This window comes from Lepisma saccharinum, chromosome 3 (assembly GCF_977018435.1).
Source record: "Lepisma saccharinum chromosome 3, izLepSacc3.1, whole genome shotgun sequence".
In the NCBI taxonomy this organism is placed as follows: Eukaryota; Metazoa; Arthropoda; class Insecta; order Zygentoma; family Lepismatidae; genus Lepisma; species Lepisma saccharinum.
This window is the reverse complement of record NC_139231.1, coordinates 61,547,716-61,565,412: the sequence shown is the minus strand read 5'-3', so window position 1 is coordinate 61,565,412 and position 17,697 is coordinate 61,547,716. Positions and strand designations below refer to the sequence as shown.

Sequence of the window (17,697 nt, the reverse complement as noted above, 5' to 3'; positions counted from 1 at the left end):
TCCATATGAAATATTTGTGGATACAAATAAAGTACTATTATAGAAAAGTAGGATTTATTAATTTATATAAAAATAATAATCCTGTGCATAACAGCCCATGAAGGGCCTTGGCTTACCTACCGGCCTCCCTCATATGCTTTCCTTCATCACCACTAAGTGTGGAGATCTTCAACCAGGATTGGAATAGTCGGGGGGGGGGGTCAGCATGACGTATCCCCAACCGTTGTAGTAGGTCTTCGTGACCAGATTACGCTTACTCATTCGGAGCTCCCCAATTTCCTCATGATGGTGGATTGCCACCGGCCGAAAATTCCTGGAGACTGAACTTGGGATCGAACTGCATACCGTCCCGCAGCTGCCATCCAAAGCAAGGTGCCTTAGAAGGCACGGGCACAGAGGACTTAATTTATATAGGTTCACAAAATTAATATAATTGCAGTAAATTACAGACTATTTAGAGAAATATTGGATTGGTAAAAATATCTAATTTTACTTGAGAGTATAACTGCTCTAATGAAAGTTGAGGTTGGCAGTGTGATTGGTATCTTCTGCACACTAATGTAAATTATTTTTTTCTGTAAAATATATTTAAATATGCCCCCAGCATGGCAGTCAATGTCAAGGTTTAGTTGTGTGTGACCAAGAGCGGCTCTGCTGTAGTGCTTGTTAAAATATTGACCAAAGTGCTGCCTACAATGAAAAAAAGGTACAGCAGGTTTAGCTTAATTGCTTGTCAGTTTTGATTTGGTGAATCCTGCAATAACTGAACCGGTTACACGAATGCTCCCTTCATCAGACATTTATTTTTGAATAAATGTAAATAAAACTAAAAATAACTGTCTGATTAAGGGAGCATATGATCTGCTGAAACGTCACAATGAAAAACTGTGTTTTTATGCTTGTAATGACTGTAGACTACAAGAGAAATAATTCTACAATGCAAGCAATGCGTACATACAAGAAAAAATATTTTCCAGAATATAGTAGTGGCACATTTTATGAACAGATGGAAAGTTTTCGGAACCATGGAACTTCCTGTTTGAGGTAAAATGTATAACATAAAACAACATGGGTGATAATTGGTTTTCTTGGGATATCAACATGGGTGATTGTTGTGCTGTTTCTGTGGCATTGGGTTTTTGCTGAATACAGCATTCATTGTGTGACCAATTCACCTCATGCAATTAAATTTCAAGTACATATACTCAAGAACCTTCATTTCCTCTCAGCAGACAAAATGAATATGTTACGTTTAGTTGTTCACAACCAAATAAGAGCCCTTCAGCTTCTATGGTGCTTTCCACAACCATTAAGACTGAAGGGTGGCTGTGTAAACAACGCTAACTGATAAAGTATCAGGGGGGGGGGTGGTGACAGAATTAACTTTTGCTAGCCAAGTTAGGATGAAATTTCATTTCACATAGACGATGGTTCACCAAGTAAAATTTTAAGCAAAAAATACAGGCACGACCAGGACTCGATCAGAGCTACCGAAAGAAAGGTTCACCATGTATGTCAACCTCATCTATGATAAATGTCAGCACCTTAATTGTAAAGTACATTTCCTTCCTTTTGATGCACACAACAATCACCACCAGAGATCTTTCAGAAAAGCCATTCACGAATGTCTCGCTTCTCATGCCAGCAGCACAAAGACATCCAAGCAGATTTTCATCCGCACCCATAGGATGTCAGCCAAAGGGTTGCAGGAAGCTTTGAAATATATTTTGCTTGTGAATTATTGTATGTTTGAAAAGAAATTGAGAACACTTTCAAGCACAAATAGAAACATTTCTTATAATTGAAAGGAACAGTCCACGTAATTTTTCCTTTCAAGTTCCAACAAATGAATGAAGGTAGCTTTGTTACAGAAACCACTGTCACCAGAAAATAAGAAGAAATGTACTTTTAACCATTGTACCCCTTCGAGAGTTAATGTTTTCCTTTTTAATCAACCAATTTTGATGCTTTACGAAATATATAATTGATTATTGCATGCAGAAAACACAAATAACAGATATTTTAACGCAAATTATGGCCAGCACAAGTAGAAACCTGCCATCTCCGAATACTTTTGCTGCTTTTTATTAGTAAAAAAATGCTTGTATGCACACTAAAATAATGAAAAACATGGAACTTTCTATAAGCTCCAAACCTAAGGCCCCCAACATAGTTGTGGAATGTCTTGTTGGGTGCTATATTCACTGCCGGGAAGTCTTTGGGCTGTGCTCCTTCACAGTAAAGTAACCGTTAAGGTATCAAATGTACTTTACTTCACAAAAACATGTTTCCGAGAGCTAAAAACAACTGAAAATGTTCACAGCAAAACATTTCACAGGTACAGAGGGTTAAGGGTACCAAACATGCTTCAAATGAAGGATGAAAATACCCAAACAAAATTTCTACTTTAGCAAACACTTTTATTGTACGTAATAAACTAAGTAGAAAAGAAATTTTTTTGAAAAATTTACTGTATTAGTTATGCAAGTTTCTGCACTTTAGTTTATTTTTGTGGGTAGACAGGTATCAATTGTATTTATTTTATTTTGTTTCAATGAATGTGATGGTCACATAAAAAACCTTATGTATCAATAGCACTGTTGAAAATTTGATTGAATGGTTGCAGCAACAAACTTAATTTTAAAACCAGTTTTCATTTTTAAAACATCATCAGCTAAAGTGAATATGTTAACAGCTCAAGAACATTCTTGTGATAAACAAAGCAACTGAATAAATTCACATCATTCCACTTGAAATCCCAGAACAAAACTGGTGCACATGCTGCATTAAGTAAAAAAAGGTAAAGTGTTCCCCTGTGCATAGCACCACGCCATGAAGGCGTATAGGGGGTGCGGGGGTAACGCCCCACACTTTAAGTAGATGCTCTAATTTTCTACATTACCGAAAACTATGTAAATTCACATGTATAACAGCCAGTCTCAGTGGCGGAGTGGTTAGCACACCAAGCTACAATGCTAGGGTTGTCGGGTTTGAATCCCAGTCAAGGCATTGGTGCTCTTTTTTGAAAGTCCCTTCATCAATTTAATCTCATTACCATTCATCCTCACCTTTGCAATTAGCCAAAAGTGACAGAAAAGCGAAGTAATATAAACCAAACCAATCAATCACATATATAACGAAAACGAGCACTATACTTATTAATGGTAGTGTCACAGCACCCTTGCTGACAAGACAATATCTATGCATGTTTGATTTGGAATGCCTGGTCTTTTAGTACAGTACACATTTCAACATCCCCCAGAATCCTACATATGAACATTTTCTTCTCTGTAAATTTGTCTTTGTACCTGAAAGTAATAGGGATAATCTAGTTTCAACTTCATGAGATCATTGTCTTTAGTTCAGCAAGATGATTTCACAGAGCAAATCTCATTCACAGTAAAGTTTCTCAAACTATGGGCACTTTATTCCATATACTCCCTTCCCACAGTATCAGCAAATACTATTAACCATTCCATCTAGTATTGCGCCCATGCAAGGACAATTTTTGTTTAGGAATAACAGACATGTAGACATTAGTAGTAAGACCTTTGACTGTGTTCATACTCTCTCATGGGTTATACCTTAGTTAGAAACTTCAGGAGAAAGGAAGAACTTGGTCTCAGTAGCTTAAAAAAATAGCGAAACAGATGGTGAAACTACCAGTTGTTTGATACAGTGTTCATCCCTGATTTGTACTGAAATCACTTTGAACTTCCTGCTTGACCACAAAATATAACTACATTTATTTTCCAACTCTGAGCACAAATACAGGTAGTTTGAGTGCAACCTGGCATATTAAAGCACTTTTGATCACTAAATTTTGGCCAGGTGCCTAAATTGAATAACATAATTTTGAAGAAATACATCTCACTAGTCTTTTGTAGGTTTCGGAATGTTTACAAGAGACTGATATTTCATCGGTGATTTCGGTATCACTTGTCATGTCCAACCTTCTTTTCTTCTGCACGGAAGCAACGAAGTCCATGATACTTATTGAAATGGTTAGTAGTGTTTACATATGAGGAAGCAGCCATGCATTTTCTTTTTCAATGCATGATAAATTATCCCTTTATTGTACACCAGGTTCAAGCATGAAGATGATTGCAGCAAGATGAGACCTCTCCAATACCAGCCATACACAAACACAAGCCATATGTTACTTCCCCATCCTCTTTCAATTGGAGTTCTGGGAATGCTTAATCTGAAACGCTGAAAGAAAAATGAAACGAATTAGAATGAAAAATATATACATAACTATCTGAAGTAATACACTAGCCAACATGGTAATGAAATTTGCAAGTTCTACAGAAAGATAAGAAATACATTTAGAATACTGAAAGTAAATTTAGAGAAACTGGTAACAGTTTAGTATATCGGAGACACATTTCTTCAATTTTACAGAAGAAACTACTTACGGAAATGAGTTTTTCCAAGGTTTACAATGTTCGTCAAGGTATTTTCTTTCATCGTGGAATATATTTGAGCAAGAAATCATGTATTTTTAAGAGAGATATCTCACCGACGCACAATTGCCATTGCTTTCATTTGCTTGCCCTACGACAACAGGATGCTGCGTACGTTTGATAACGTAAGCCCCTGTCAGTGTTTCCAATCCCCTTTTTTTTAAATATGCTTGCCTAACCTAACCAAACCTAACCTTATAGGAAATGGTTCGTGTGCCTATCCGTCAGCTACCCGTGCATAATGTACAATTTGCACAAGTGACAAACATGACAGTAGGTATTTTTGGTGAAGAAGGTTGGAAACACTGTATACCCACTACAGTAGTCAACCTCACCCCGCCATATTGTGTGTTACGAAAGCGAAGAAATGAATCAAAAGAAGTACTCTGTATGTGAAAATATATTTTTTTTCTTTTCGTGTAAAAAGCATAATGGCACCTTGAACTATGTTCCGCAATACACAATTGGTAAGTACGAACCATATGTCTCCGATATACTAAACTCTTACCGAGAAACTAATTTGTACATTTTAAATATGAAGAATGCATTAATTCATGAGGAATTGTTGTGAAAAGTAGCTTGTGCAGGCTACTCTGCCACAAATCACTGATGTATGAAAAATGTTATATATTTGTGTAGCACATCAAGGAACATGTGGAAATGTTAAAGTATCCAAACCCACTTAAAATGTAAAATTACCTGTATGTGTATGCACATAGGAGTATAATTATAACGCTAAGGGCACCAACCCTAACCTACTGATGTAAGCCTACAGAAACATGTTGAAAAATCGATCTGCACATAAAAACGAGTTAAATAATAATGAAACATGTTCAACATGTGCTTATAGTGATGTACGGAATTCGATTCAAGTAGAAAATAATGTGTATCATTATAACAATGGAATTGGAAAATTGGTAAAACACAGTAACAATAATGAAAATCATTCTTAAATACAGGTGGAGATTCATAGTACGTAATACAAGCTTTCACAGTAGAATAACAAAATTAGGCTAAAAATGAAGAAAAGTGGCTTAAAATAGAAAAGAAGCAAAATACAGACACACATAAGCACAAGTTGTATTTTTTTGTGGTTACTTTCTGCTTGGAGTATTTTTGTGTCGAGCAATAATAGAAATGAGGTCTGTGAGTAACACAACATCCAGACCTGATTAACTTTTGTGTACCAAACTAAACTTTTTCACCACTAGGCACCGTTTTATTAGATTGTGCGTCTTCGCACAATTTCGCATGTTCGCAACAATTTAAATTAGATTAGATCGAAGACATCCTTGCTTATGAATGGTGCATACGGTTTTAATAAACTCATAACTGTGATTTCCATTCAACAAATACAATAATTATTTTTATATTAAAATAGAATGGATACTTGCCTTTACGCAGCAACAGAACTTCACTTATTCTTCATATCTTTGTCAACCGTGGAAGAGTTTTACTGCTATTTCCAGATAGCACAGCACGGTCATTAATTGTAAGCGATGTCACCCACATTTTACACTTAACACATCCGTGCATTAAGATCATACGTGAAAAATAGTATCGATACATTTCATTCTGTATTTCATTGCAGACGAAACAAAATTGTCCGCGATCAGCTGTGCATGACCGAGATGGAAAAAGTCGCAACGCCATTGGCTGATGGTACAGTAGCCTCTCTTGCCAGCCAACAATTCGCGATTAAAATTACCACCTGAGCGCTAGTGTCGCTTCCAATATGGCCGCTCTAAGTAGGATAGATCTTTGTTTACATTCAGCAGTAGTACAAAAGAGCAGCGTGTTGTCATGACTGGTATGGTAGAAAACGTTTAAATTACGCATTATTTTTAAATATTTCGAATGCGATGTGAATTCCAGGTACTCTAACAAACGTGAAGCTGTACTGAGAACGAAGCATTTAATTATGATAGGCAAAAATAACACGGAAAATGCAGACGAAACTATGTATACGCACTGGTTGTCCAAAGCAGTGCTGTATCATCTACACGTCATGTAACTGGGGTTCTCGGAAATTATATGAAAATAAAGGAATTGAAATTGACCTGTACTTGAAAAGCTGGGACAGGAGAAAATTGCGAACATATCGTTGCAGTTCTTTCTCGAAAGAGAAAGGCTGGTTTAATAATAATATTCACGATTTCATGACCAGGCTATACTCACTGAAAAAGGACACCGTACTGAATGAAACAGTAACATTAGCATATCCACTTTTTTTCTGGTTACATTTGACATTAATTCATTCTCAAACTATTTTCATCTTCCCTCTTAATCGACTTGCACCTGTTCCAAATTTCACACATACGTAACACCGGTAATACATGGACGCATTGGTTAAGACGCTTCATGATTTTTCGGAAAAAGAAAGCTTTATTTATAAAGTACAATTTAAAACTTTACTTTCATGGAAATATATATTTATCTCTCGATAAATAAAGTAAGTAGACTCGTGCATTCTTCGTAAATTTCTTGCCGAATTACAGTGTTATATCCCCCATACCAATATTCTGTCAATTACGTTTTCCCTGATTTATTAACAAATTTCATTTTGTTGATTCCACGGGGTGGAAACACATGAAAACTTTTAATTTGTTCTGACCCATAAAACTATTTAGAGCAAAGAAAAACAAAAAAAAAAACCTGAACAGTAGACCTTACTTTCTCGCATATTCACCATGCTTTAAACGACTTCAATACAACGTATCCTACTTAGAGTACTTCCTGAAAATCCCGGCAGATGGCATATCGGTTAATTTTAATCGCGAATTCACTCCCATGCAACTCGAGACCCCGAATCCGTTAGCTGCTCAACTCGTTTACTTTCAATAATTCGCTTTTCGGCTGGCGACCGACTTGGCTACCGAACGAGAAAACTCACTCGTGAGCTAGGTGTTGACTTTCAATAATAAGCTCCCAGGGTTGGCAAAATTTGTGTTTTTTTTTAAAAAAGAACAAAACAAACTGTTTTTTTTGTTTAAAACATGTTTATTTTGTTTTAAACATAGTTTTAAACATGAGTTTAAAAAAACATGTTTAAAACAAATTCAACCTTTTCCCAGTAAATTATAGTTAAAGTCGTTAAAGAGAAAAAATACTCATTTTTATGATTACAATGGCGACAAGGACAGTTTATTTACCTTTGGAGATAAGGTTTACCATACTGCAGGGTAGGGGTGTGGGGTACAGAATTTTTTGGGTCGGGACGGGGAAAATTCTCAATTTCCCGAAAAAGTCGGAAAATTTTCGGGACGGGATGTGTTCGAAATTTCCCAAAGCTCTTGAAATCTCGAATTCTACATGTAATTTCCATCTTAAGTGCTTGTTTTTGCACTTCTGGTACAAAACCACAATGCAGAGAATGTCTAGAATTGACGACGTTTGAAAATGACCATTCGGAATTTCCAGACTGCTTGGGATCCCAAAACGTCGGAAAGTCAGGATCGGGACGGAAATTTTCTTTCCCGATCCCGGTCCCGACTTTTCGGGATCTCGCACACCTCTACTGCAGGTATAGGCGCCGACTCCATGGGGCTTAAGGGGGGGGGTCGAGCCCCCTAATATTAACAATGTGGGGCAGAGCCACCCAAATAATTTTGCTTAAGAGGATCTAATGTATTATTTTGCTTCTCTTGTAAAGTTTACTCTGAACTGTGCCACATGAACTTAACTTTTAATACACATTTAAAATTTTCTACACCATCAACTTTGGTGGACTAAAACCGCTAAACCATCAACTTTGGGGAGGCTATGACCAGAGACAGCAAAACGCATGATTTATTACTAGTATATACTAAGTATGTAATTATGAGTATTGTTAAAATTTTTACTAAGCATGAGTTTCAAAAGACGATGTGCATGAACTAGGGTAGTGGATGGGACGTTCGGGCTACAAATGGCTCTCGCATGACATTCAGAACGAGATCATTGATATATTAGGGAAATCTGTTTTGCGCTCCGTGGTAGCAGATAATAAAAGTCGGGAATATTTTGCTATTATGGTTGACGAAACTTGTGACATATCCAACCGTGGACAATTAATATTCTGCATTCGAACTGTGAATAAAAAAATGACATTTTTGAGGAATTCATGGGCTTTTATTAGGGGTGTGCGGGACGGGAAAAATTTTCAATTTCCCTACTGAGTCGGGAAATGTTCAAAATTTCCCGAAGCTCTGAAAATCTCGAATTATACACGTCATTTTCACTTTAAGTGATTTCTGGATTAAAAACTAACAATTTACGGTAAGTTCCAGAAATTGACAATGCAGAAAACGTCGAGAAATAACGACATTTTCAAATGAGCATTCGGTATTTCCTGACTCCACGGGATCCCGAAAATTCGGGAAATGATTTCCCGAAGTCCGGATCGGACTTTTATGAGATTCCGAACACTGTGGCCAAAACTTAAAAAAGGGAGAGAGTGAGTCATTCAATAATTTATTTCAGTGATCAGAGCCCCCCCAATAATTTTGACAAGTCGGCGGCCGTGACTGCAGGGACAAAAGTTGTGGGTAATAGCCCCCCCTTTTCCGTCACTACTGAAGTAAGTTAGGATTTATATTCATCTAAATTTCAAGAAACTAAATATTATAGAATTCCTATCCTCGTCCTGAAAAAATCACGGTGAAATATTTCCTGCTGCCTGAACAGTTTATATAGCAGAAAACAACCTGCAGTGTCATAATAGATTCTCCAGATGATTTTTTTCAAAGTACAAAATTATGTTTCCAAAAGTAAGCATCTGCGCTTCATTCAGTTATACAAACCAATGAATCGTATCGCAAAAGAAAAAAAATCACGTCACGATCAAAATCACGCATTGTGTATTTAGATATTAGTTTCCATTTCAAGCTTCCACCAGTCTCAAACTTACAGGACGATACGAAACAAGGAACTGAGAGGTTTCGATTTCTACAGTAAAGCACGGGTCTTTCTTGTCGCACAACAATCTTGCTACCTTGTGCATACATTGCTAGCCTGCCTAACCTAACAACATAGGCATTTAGCCTAAAATTATAAAGCTTTCTCCCGTGACGTCAGAACATAAGGTTGCTCAAGTGTTGTGCGATAAGTGAGACCTGTAAAGAACGGATTAATTGACACAGATTCAATGAAAAAAAGGGTTGCCAAACAAAAAAATTATCACAGACTATAAAATATCTACCACCAAAATGTGTTTTAAACACTTGTAAAAAAAACAAAGCCGTGTGTTTTAAACTTTTAAAACAAAGTGTTTTAAACACTTTTGTTTTAAACATGCCAACCCTGATTCCAACTAGAAATCCAGTTCCGTGTGATAGGGGCTTAAGAATTACGTGGCAGCAGCAACTTTGACACTTATTGTTACTGCTGACACGTGCGTGGCAGCAGACTCGGCCCAGAAATTTTGACATTATCATAATAACGACCGCCGAAAAAAAAATGAAGGTTGGGTTCGGGGACTTTTCGATCACCCTGTACTATTTATTTATCATGGCTTCATTCTATTTGAGTGGGCTGAGTCTATTTTAAGTGGCGACGCTCCTGTTCTGTGGAGCTAATGACCTATTTTTACTGGGCAACAGGTCCACTAATTTTGTGTTGTGTGTTTCTGTGTTAATATTAATTGCGAAGGACATTTTTTATTACCAAGGAGGAGGAAGAAAGTGTTCAGGAACGCGTGTATTGTGGCAACACTAGTAGCTACAGAAGTAGGATATGTATTCTGTGCTCTGGAATATTCCTTTTTCAAAATGAATGCTATTTTGAATATAAAATTGCGAATTCTATGCATCACACTTCTCGTAATGTCGATCGCCGTTGTATTTTTATATTTAGTTCTAGAGGTAAGTTCGAAACCGGCTTAACATGTTTATTGTAAGTACCAGTACACGGACAGAGTGCTGTACAGGGTCAATGAAGTTAGAAATAAGTTGTTTTATAAAGCGTATATTGATACCCTTGTATGTTGAATTGCATCTTCTGCAAATATGTTGTATAAAGAAACGCTAAAATTTTCGTATCCGCAAAACGTATTTTTTCAATTTTGCAGGAGAAATTACTTACCGAAATGAGTTTCTGTATACTTCACGAAGGTTTCTGAAGTGTTTTTCCCCTCGCTTAATGTATTTTGCCGGTAAATTATGTATTTTTCAACATTTATGTCTCTCCGATACACGAAAGCTGTTGCCTCTGTCCTTCCACTACGTGAATCAAATGTTGCGTTCGTTCGATAATGTAACCCCCGGTCAGTGTTTTCAACCACACCGTTGTTTTCCAAGAACATGAAAATTTTGAAGATTACAATTTTTACCTATGTTTGCCTAACCGAACCTAACCTAACCGTACCGTGCATGGTTCGTGGGGCGGTAACACTTTACTAGGTACTTGTCTGATAAGGCCCGAACACCTTTCACTCATTTATTTCCTTAATTTTAGCATTGATACTTACATATTCTGCATTGCGGAAAATTCTTTAAGGTGAAGTTATGCCTTTTTCCATAAAATAGTGTCAACTTTTCATATTACAAGTCATTATTTGTCTTCCTTGTTATGCGTGGGTAACAGACAATAGGGCGTGCAGTCGTGCTTGTGTTTTGTCGATTTGGAGTGGGTATGCAGTGTTTCAACCTTCTTCACCCAAAAATACCTACTTTCGTGTTTATTATGTCATCATAAACCATTGACGGATAGCCCCAAAAACCATTCACGATAGCCCCAAAAACCATCCACGATAGCCCCATGAACCATTGACGGATAGCCCCAAAAACCATTCACGATAGCCCCAAAAACCATCCACGATAGCCCCACGAACCATCCACGATAGCCCCACGAACCATTGACGGATAGCCCCAAAAACCATTCACGATAGCCCCACGGCTCATTTCCAGCAAGGTTAGGTTAGGTAAGCATAGTTAAAAAAAAATCTCGTAAAAAAAAGGCACATTTGGAAACACTGTCAAGACCGGGTGACTTTCAATGCTCGCGCCATCTGCACGTACATAATGGAAACAACGGCCTAATGTTGCAGAAGATGCAAGTTCCTTATGTAAAAACTGATTATTTATTGTTCTGCAGCATTCTATGGTGAAGTTTTTAGTTTCTGCGAAAGAAAATACCTCGAAGAACCTCGACAATGATACAGAAAGTGATTTCAGTAAGTAGTTTCTCCTGTAAATTTGAAGAAATTTGCAAAATATATCATTGATAGGTGTCTCATGTATAGTAACCCGTGGGGCTATCCGTGAATGGTTCGTGGGGTTTTTGAACCTGGAAAAAAAATACAAAATCAGTAACACGAAAGTAGGTATTTTTCGATGAAGAATGCAACACTGCATAACCACTGATCATGGACAACGCTAGTCAAGATTTCTCAGCCATATTGCGTGTAACACAAGCGAAAATGAACAAACTAGAATTACTCAATATGTCAAAAGTTGAGATTATTTGCGTGAAAAAGACGAAATGCCACCTTGAAGAATCCTTAGGAATGCAGAATACGTAAGTATCAATGTGAATAAGAAGAAAATAAAGGAATTTCAGACGTTTGGCGGTTAATGAAATTTTACCAGTGCAGAAAAGGGTAAGAATTGACAATATAGAGAAAGTCTGTAATTTTGTTAATTTTTGGTTGGCCTCCTAATCACGAATCTCTTGTAAAAAACCGGGAGTCACGTCTGGAAATTGTACATTTTGATGAAACATTGTTCTTTAACCCCAAGAACCATCCACGGGTAGCCCCACATATCATTGACGTTAGCCCCAAAAACCATCCATGAGTAGCCCCACAAACCATTGATGTTAGCCCCAAAAACCATCCACGGGTAGCCCCACAAACTATTGATGTTAGCCCCAAAAACATTCACACGAGGTTAGGTTAGGCCTGTTAGGTTAGCTTCCATTAGCATTCAATTCTCCCCTAAATTGATCGAAAAAATAGGGTTCGTAGTAAAATTGAACATCATAAACCATTTTCTTGTAAAACAAAGGCGTGTTTGGAAACAATGACAGGAGATTACATTTTCGTTCGTAAAACTACGCATATATACACACACACACACACACACACACACACACACATATATATATATATATATATATATATATATATATATAAAATTCAATCGCCTTTTTTTTCAAATTTCCAGACGTGATCCCTGGTTTCTTACAACAGATTCGTGATTAGGAGGCCAAAATTTGTTAGTATACCAAAAATTAACAAAATTGGAGACTTTCTCTATATTGTCAATTTGCTCTCAGAAAAGTAAATTGTGAAAGTACTGCATAGCGACCTTTCTGTTGTACATTTTTTCCATTTTTCTGGTAAGGGCCAGTATTCGTAATTAAAATAACGATTAATTGGTCCGGTATATGGGACTCCCAGCCCAAGTTCCTTTTGTTTTATTCCGATTTCATCATGCTACGAATGCAATTTTTACATGGTTATATTTCGATGTACGTCTGTTAACACATACTGTGGAGTTTTAGCGATTACTTAAGGTTTTGTTCAATATATGCTTTCGTGGTTAGGTTAGGCAGGTTAGGTTTGGTTCCCTTAGCATTAAAATAAAGTCCCTAAATGCATTCTACTAAGGTTCCGATTTACTACTTCTGCATTCATTCCCACTTTTCTATGATATTTACTGTTGCTTGTCGACGCGGAGAATATCTTGTCTGTGAGAAGTGCGTAAGGTCATTTTCAAGTTTTTTTTTTATTTTATTTTTTTAACACAAATAACTTTTTTCAAATCCAAACAGTGCTCATCACTTTAAGGAAGGTTCAAATTTTGTGTAACAATGATTTCCAAAATTTTACGATAATTAGTCTTTGTGCTAGGAGAAATCATAAAACAATCTGAATCGTTACCCCATTATCCTTTTCTTTCTTTTTGGATTCCTTGGCATTGTTCTCCGAACAGCTTAGGAGATGCAGTTGAACCTGAGTTATATATATGTCAAGGTGTAGATTTAGATTAGATTTATTTATTTCCATCCACTTCATCATATAGCCTATGTACAAATAGCACTATGATATGGGATAGGTCAAGAGAAAATAATACGTAAAACAGTATTACTTACAAATCAAATTTACATCCCATGTCATATCATTATTAAAATACTGTAATTGTATCTACTTTGAGGAACAAGGTGTATGTAATACAGGTTATTTCTGTCATAAAGTGGTAAATTAACGAATGTAAAAGTTGGATTCGTAAGTTTTATGTGGATTATCGTCCATTTTCTGTATAAATTTTACTTTCTGGTGATACGTGTAACTTTTCCTCTTTCTATTCTCCAAGGTTCTGCTCTTCTGTTTTTATTATGGAACATGGCAAACGTCAGCTATTGGTATTTTATCGAAATTATGCACAAATGAAGATGCACCTCATGTTCTGAACAATTGTGCCAAATATTTTTCCACTGATTCCATGCCATGTGCTGCCTCTCCTTGCCTTCCCTGTGACACTGACACTGCCACTGTTCCAAAATGTTTATTTGTTTTCAAACAGCGTTGTTTACAAAGCCAACAAGTCTCACCGTTAACAAAAAGTGCATGTTCCTCTGAGGTAGTTCCATCTGATCTCCATAAATCTGATATAAAATCACTACGACACTTTTCAAATTTTCTATTCGCGGCAAGAACATATAGGTACGGAAACTCACTAGAAACAAGATAGACCCATTGACTAAATAATGCACAAATGTAAATAAAAAAAATATACAATGTAATTGGTTGCGTTAGAGCTCTGCGCTCACTCTGACAACACAATTTCCACAACAATGGTCTCTCTAATAATTCCGTTTATGTCATCTCATAAAAATGTGATCAGGTTGCTTGTGAAACTCTAAACGTCAGCTACAGAGCACCACAGGCCAAAACTTTAAATACTGTTAAAATGGCACTTCATTAAAATTTAAATTGAGTGCGGTGGTCACTCGCGACTGATCGCGGGTTAAAGAAATGTTATGAAAAGGGGGGGGGGGGGAGAAAGGTCAGCAAAAAGGCAAGAATTCTGGATTTGTTATTTTGATGGACACCCTGTTGTACTTTCATAGAGCCTTCAAGTTTACCGAGCACTCTTTTCACTTTTCCACTAAAGCTATGGTTGATCATCCTGAGAACCTGTGGTATTTAACAAATTTCCAGGGGGGGGGGGGGGGAATTCTACTGACTGTCTAGAGACAGCATGAGATAATGCTTTGCAGGGGGTACCTCTACAACTTTATATGGTAAACTACACAGTTCATTTTACGTAAAAAGAAGACACACACCAAAAAAACTTTTTAATAATTGCCAATTTAAATTTGTATCTTGACAGAAAGAAAAGCCCAAGTCCGCTATATGGTCTGAACAGCTAATCGGGACTGTGCCTACAGTTTCTGAAGTGCGATTATGACACCCAACCCCAGAAATCTAGTTGGGGATCTGAATCAAACTTGGGTATAACTTTGCAGGGGGGGGGTGCAGAATCAAAAAGTGTTCTACCCCATGAAAATAGAACCCAAGACTACTTTGCTAAATTACTCTTGCATTTGCGAAATGCTTCTCAGGTCCCAGGAACTTAACTCAAGTTCCATTAGCTTGATAATTCTGAAAATTTGTTAGGTGGGCAACTGTCCCCCAAGTTACACCTAATTTGTCCAGGACTCCTTGAATACAAGACAATAAAGATTACCACTACCATATATTTAACACCAATCATTGTGTATGTAATTTCATGGTCAATTGTTGTTACTGAAATGATGAACAGAATGAATTTAATAGAGATTATTCTGTATTTTTCTTCATATTTTACCAAAAAATATTTCCAACAAAGGATACAACCTTCATGGGTGTCTGGAAGCTGGGGGGCATGGCTCCCCCCTGGAAAGTAGTTAGGATTCCACTTTAAACTGTAGGTACACTCCCAATTAGATTTTCTGTACAAAAGATTGGACTTAACAACAAACTTATCTTGCCATAATTTTCTGTTCTTTCTTTCAACAAATACATTATAATATTTAGAACAAAAATATACAAAAAAAACGTACGTGCACATATATATCACGAGAGAAACTTACGTTGTCACAAAACCCTTTTAAGAATAATGATTGACTCTCCCATACAGACGCACACAAGCAGGGTAGACGATTGTTCAACTGTTACGGACCTCATTTTAGGAAGGTACCAGGGTTGATGTGCGAGCTAGAGCAGTTCACTCTGGACAACTACATAGTTTGTGTGGCTTCGTAAAATTTACGAAAGTTTGGTGTTCTAGGTTTAATGTAGCCAATTGGATTCAGTCAAATTTTAATGATGTATTCAGCTTACATGGTGAACTAACCAAGAAGATGAAAGGAAGCAATGAAATACACAGGCATGATATGCCTATAATAAATCTAGACCAAAAACTATTTTCCACTAGGACACAAGAGAACTTTTGTCTGAGTGTGTGAATGTGCAATTCCTTCTTCTTTGTCTCCCCCAATCCTCAAACCAATATCTCTCAATGGAAACTGCCAATTTTAATTTTCAGTTCTTAGCCTGAAGAACACCCTCATATAGTGTTGAAACATTACATGTGAAGTATTTTTACGGAAATGAAGACTGCCTTGGTTTGTTTTTTTCTAAGGTGAAACAACACCTAATCGTTACTTTTTTTCTTCTTCTAAGTAATATTTCTAATTATTGAGTGTATAAGTCAAAATGTGTTGCCGTCGTTTGTTTCAAACATACTTAATGGAGGTGAAAATAAGGTTCAGTATGATGTAAAAGTCGTTCAAGCTTTAGAGGTGCTAGAACACTCTAAACTTTTGTGTGTGTGTGTGTGTGTGTGTGTGTGTGTGTGTGTGTGTAAAGTAAGAAAACAGCAGCAAGGGAAGTGGATGCATTGATCATTCATCAACCAGTTGAAAGTTACTTGGCAGGCCTTGCCCTTCAATGTTCTGTTGCTACATAGACACATCTTTCTTTGGTTGTTTTGTGCCACTTTCATACTTTTTTTAGGTTAATCATGAACATGATGAATGTTGATTAGTGAAATGGAGGAATAACACAATGAAACAGGTGTGCATAACAGGGAGATTGCAAGTACAGAATTAATTAAATACCCTAGCCTGCAAATGAAAACTTTTTCTGTGGTATGAACCTCAATAGGTGACTTTTAGTAATTGCAACATGCAGATTTCCAAAATGTATTCTGTTTTGTTGTATACATCAGTTTATTTCGCAATATGTTATTTCATTATTATATCAGTTAATTGATAGCAGCAAACCCCCCACCCCCCATTTAGAAATACTGTAGAAATTGCAAATGCAAGATAAATACAATAAATTTTAATAATATATTAACATAATACATAAAGAAATATCGTTACAATTATTATGTAACATGTGTGTACATAAAATAAATTATATATTCAACATTAAATGCAAGGAATAACAGTAATCAAATGTGTACGAGAATGTCATACACAAACAAACCAAATTAAGAAACATAAGTAGAAATTGACACACTTTTTAAAAGCTGACTTATCTATTAGAATGGATATTAGATGTGTTGGGTTTCCCTTTTTCTTTTACTGTGGAAATTGAAGTGTAAATGATTTTCTCGTGTGTTCTTTTGTAGGCTCATCACATAAAATAGATCAACAGAAATCAGCCATCTTATGTACATTTCAGCATCTCGGATAAAGCAGCTCCAATTCTTTAAAGTCTTGATGGAACCTCTTACTTACTCTTAACTGAGAACATCTAAATTCTCAGAAAAGTAATCAAATATGACATCAGGAAACGAAGCTTCAGGCTTTTATTTATTACAACCGACCACTTTGAATATGTCCAACATATTTTTCAAAATTTCTTTGTACAGTGGATCCCTCATATTAAGAAGAAATTCTTCACAACTTCTTTGAATGCTTCCCATGCATCATCTTCAATTTTGTTCATTGTCTAGTTGAAATTATCATAAATCATCAGCTTACGAATTTGCGGTTCATCAAATACACCTTCTCTGACTAGCTTGTGATAATGGAAATTTCATGAATAGATATTGGAAACATGGGCCACTTTTGTTTAGTGCCTTTACAAACTGTTTCATAATTCCAAGTTTTATGTGTAATGGGGGAAGGATAATTTTCTGACAGTCTACAAGACTTGCTTTTGTATCATTTCTGGATCCTGGTTTCAGGCCAATATACAGTATTCCAATGTTTGCCTCTGGTCCTACTATCCCACTCGCACATAAAACATGGAAAT

The 17,697-nt window shown here is 36.5% G+C and overlaps 1 protein-coding gene across 1 annotated transcript in view; it reads left to right on the top strand.

Annotated features, from left to right (window-relative positions):
* The first annotated feature begins 9,825 nt into the window (after window positions 1-9,825).
* FucTB (alpha-(1,3)-fucosyltransferase 10) overlaps window positions 9,826-17,697 on the top strand; it is a 36,031-nt gene continuing 28,159 nt past the window's right edge. The window contains exon 1 of the mRNA XM_083119902.1: window positions 9,826-10,306. Coding sequence (XP_082976028.1) covers window positions 10,214-10,306 — 93 coding nt within the window. The 5' untranslated portion in view covers window positions 9,826-10,213. The remainder of the gene's footprint in view (window positions 10,307-17,697) is intronic.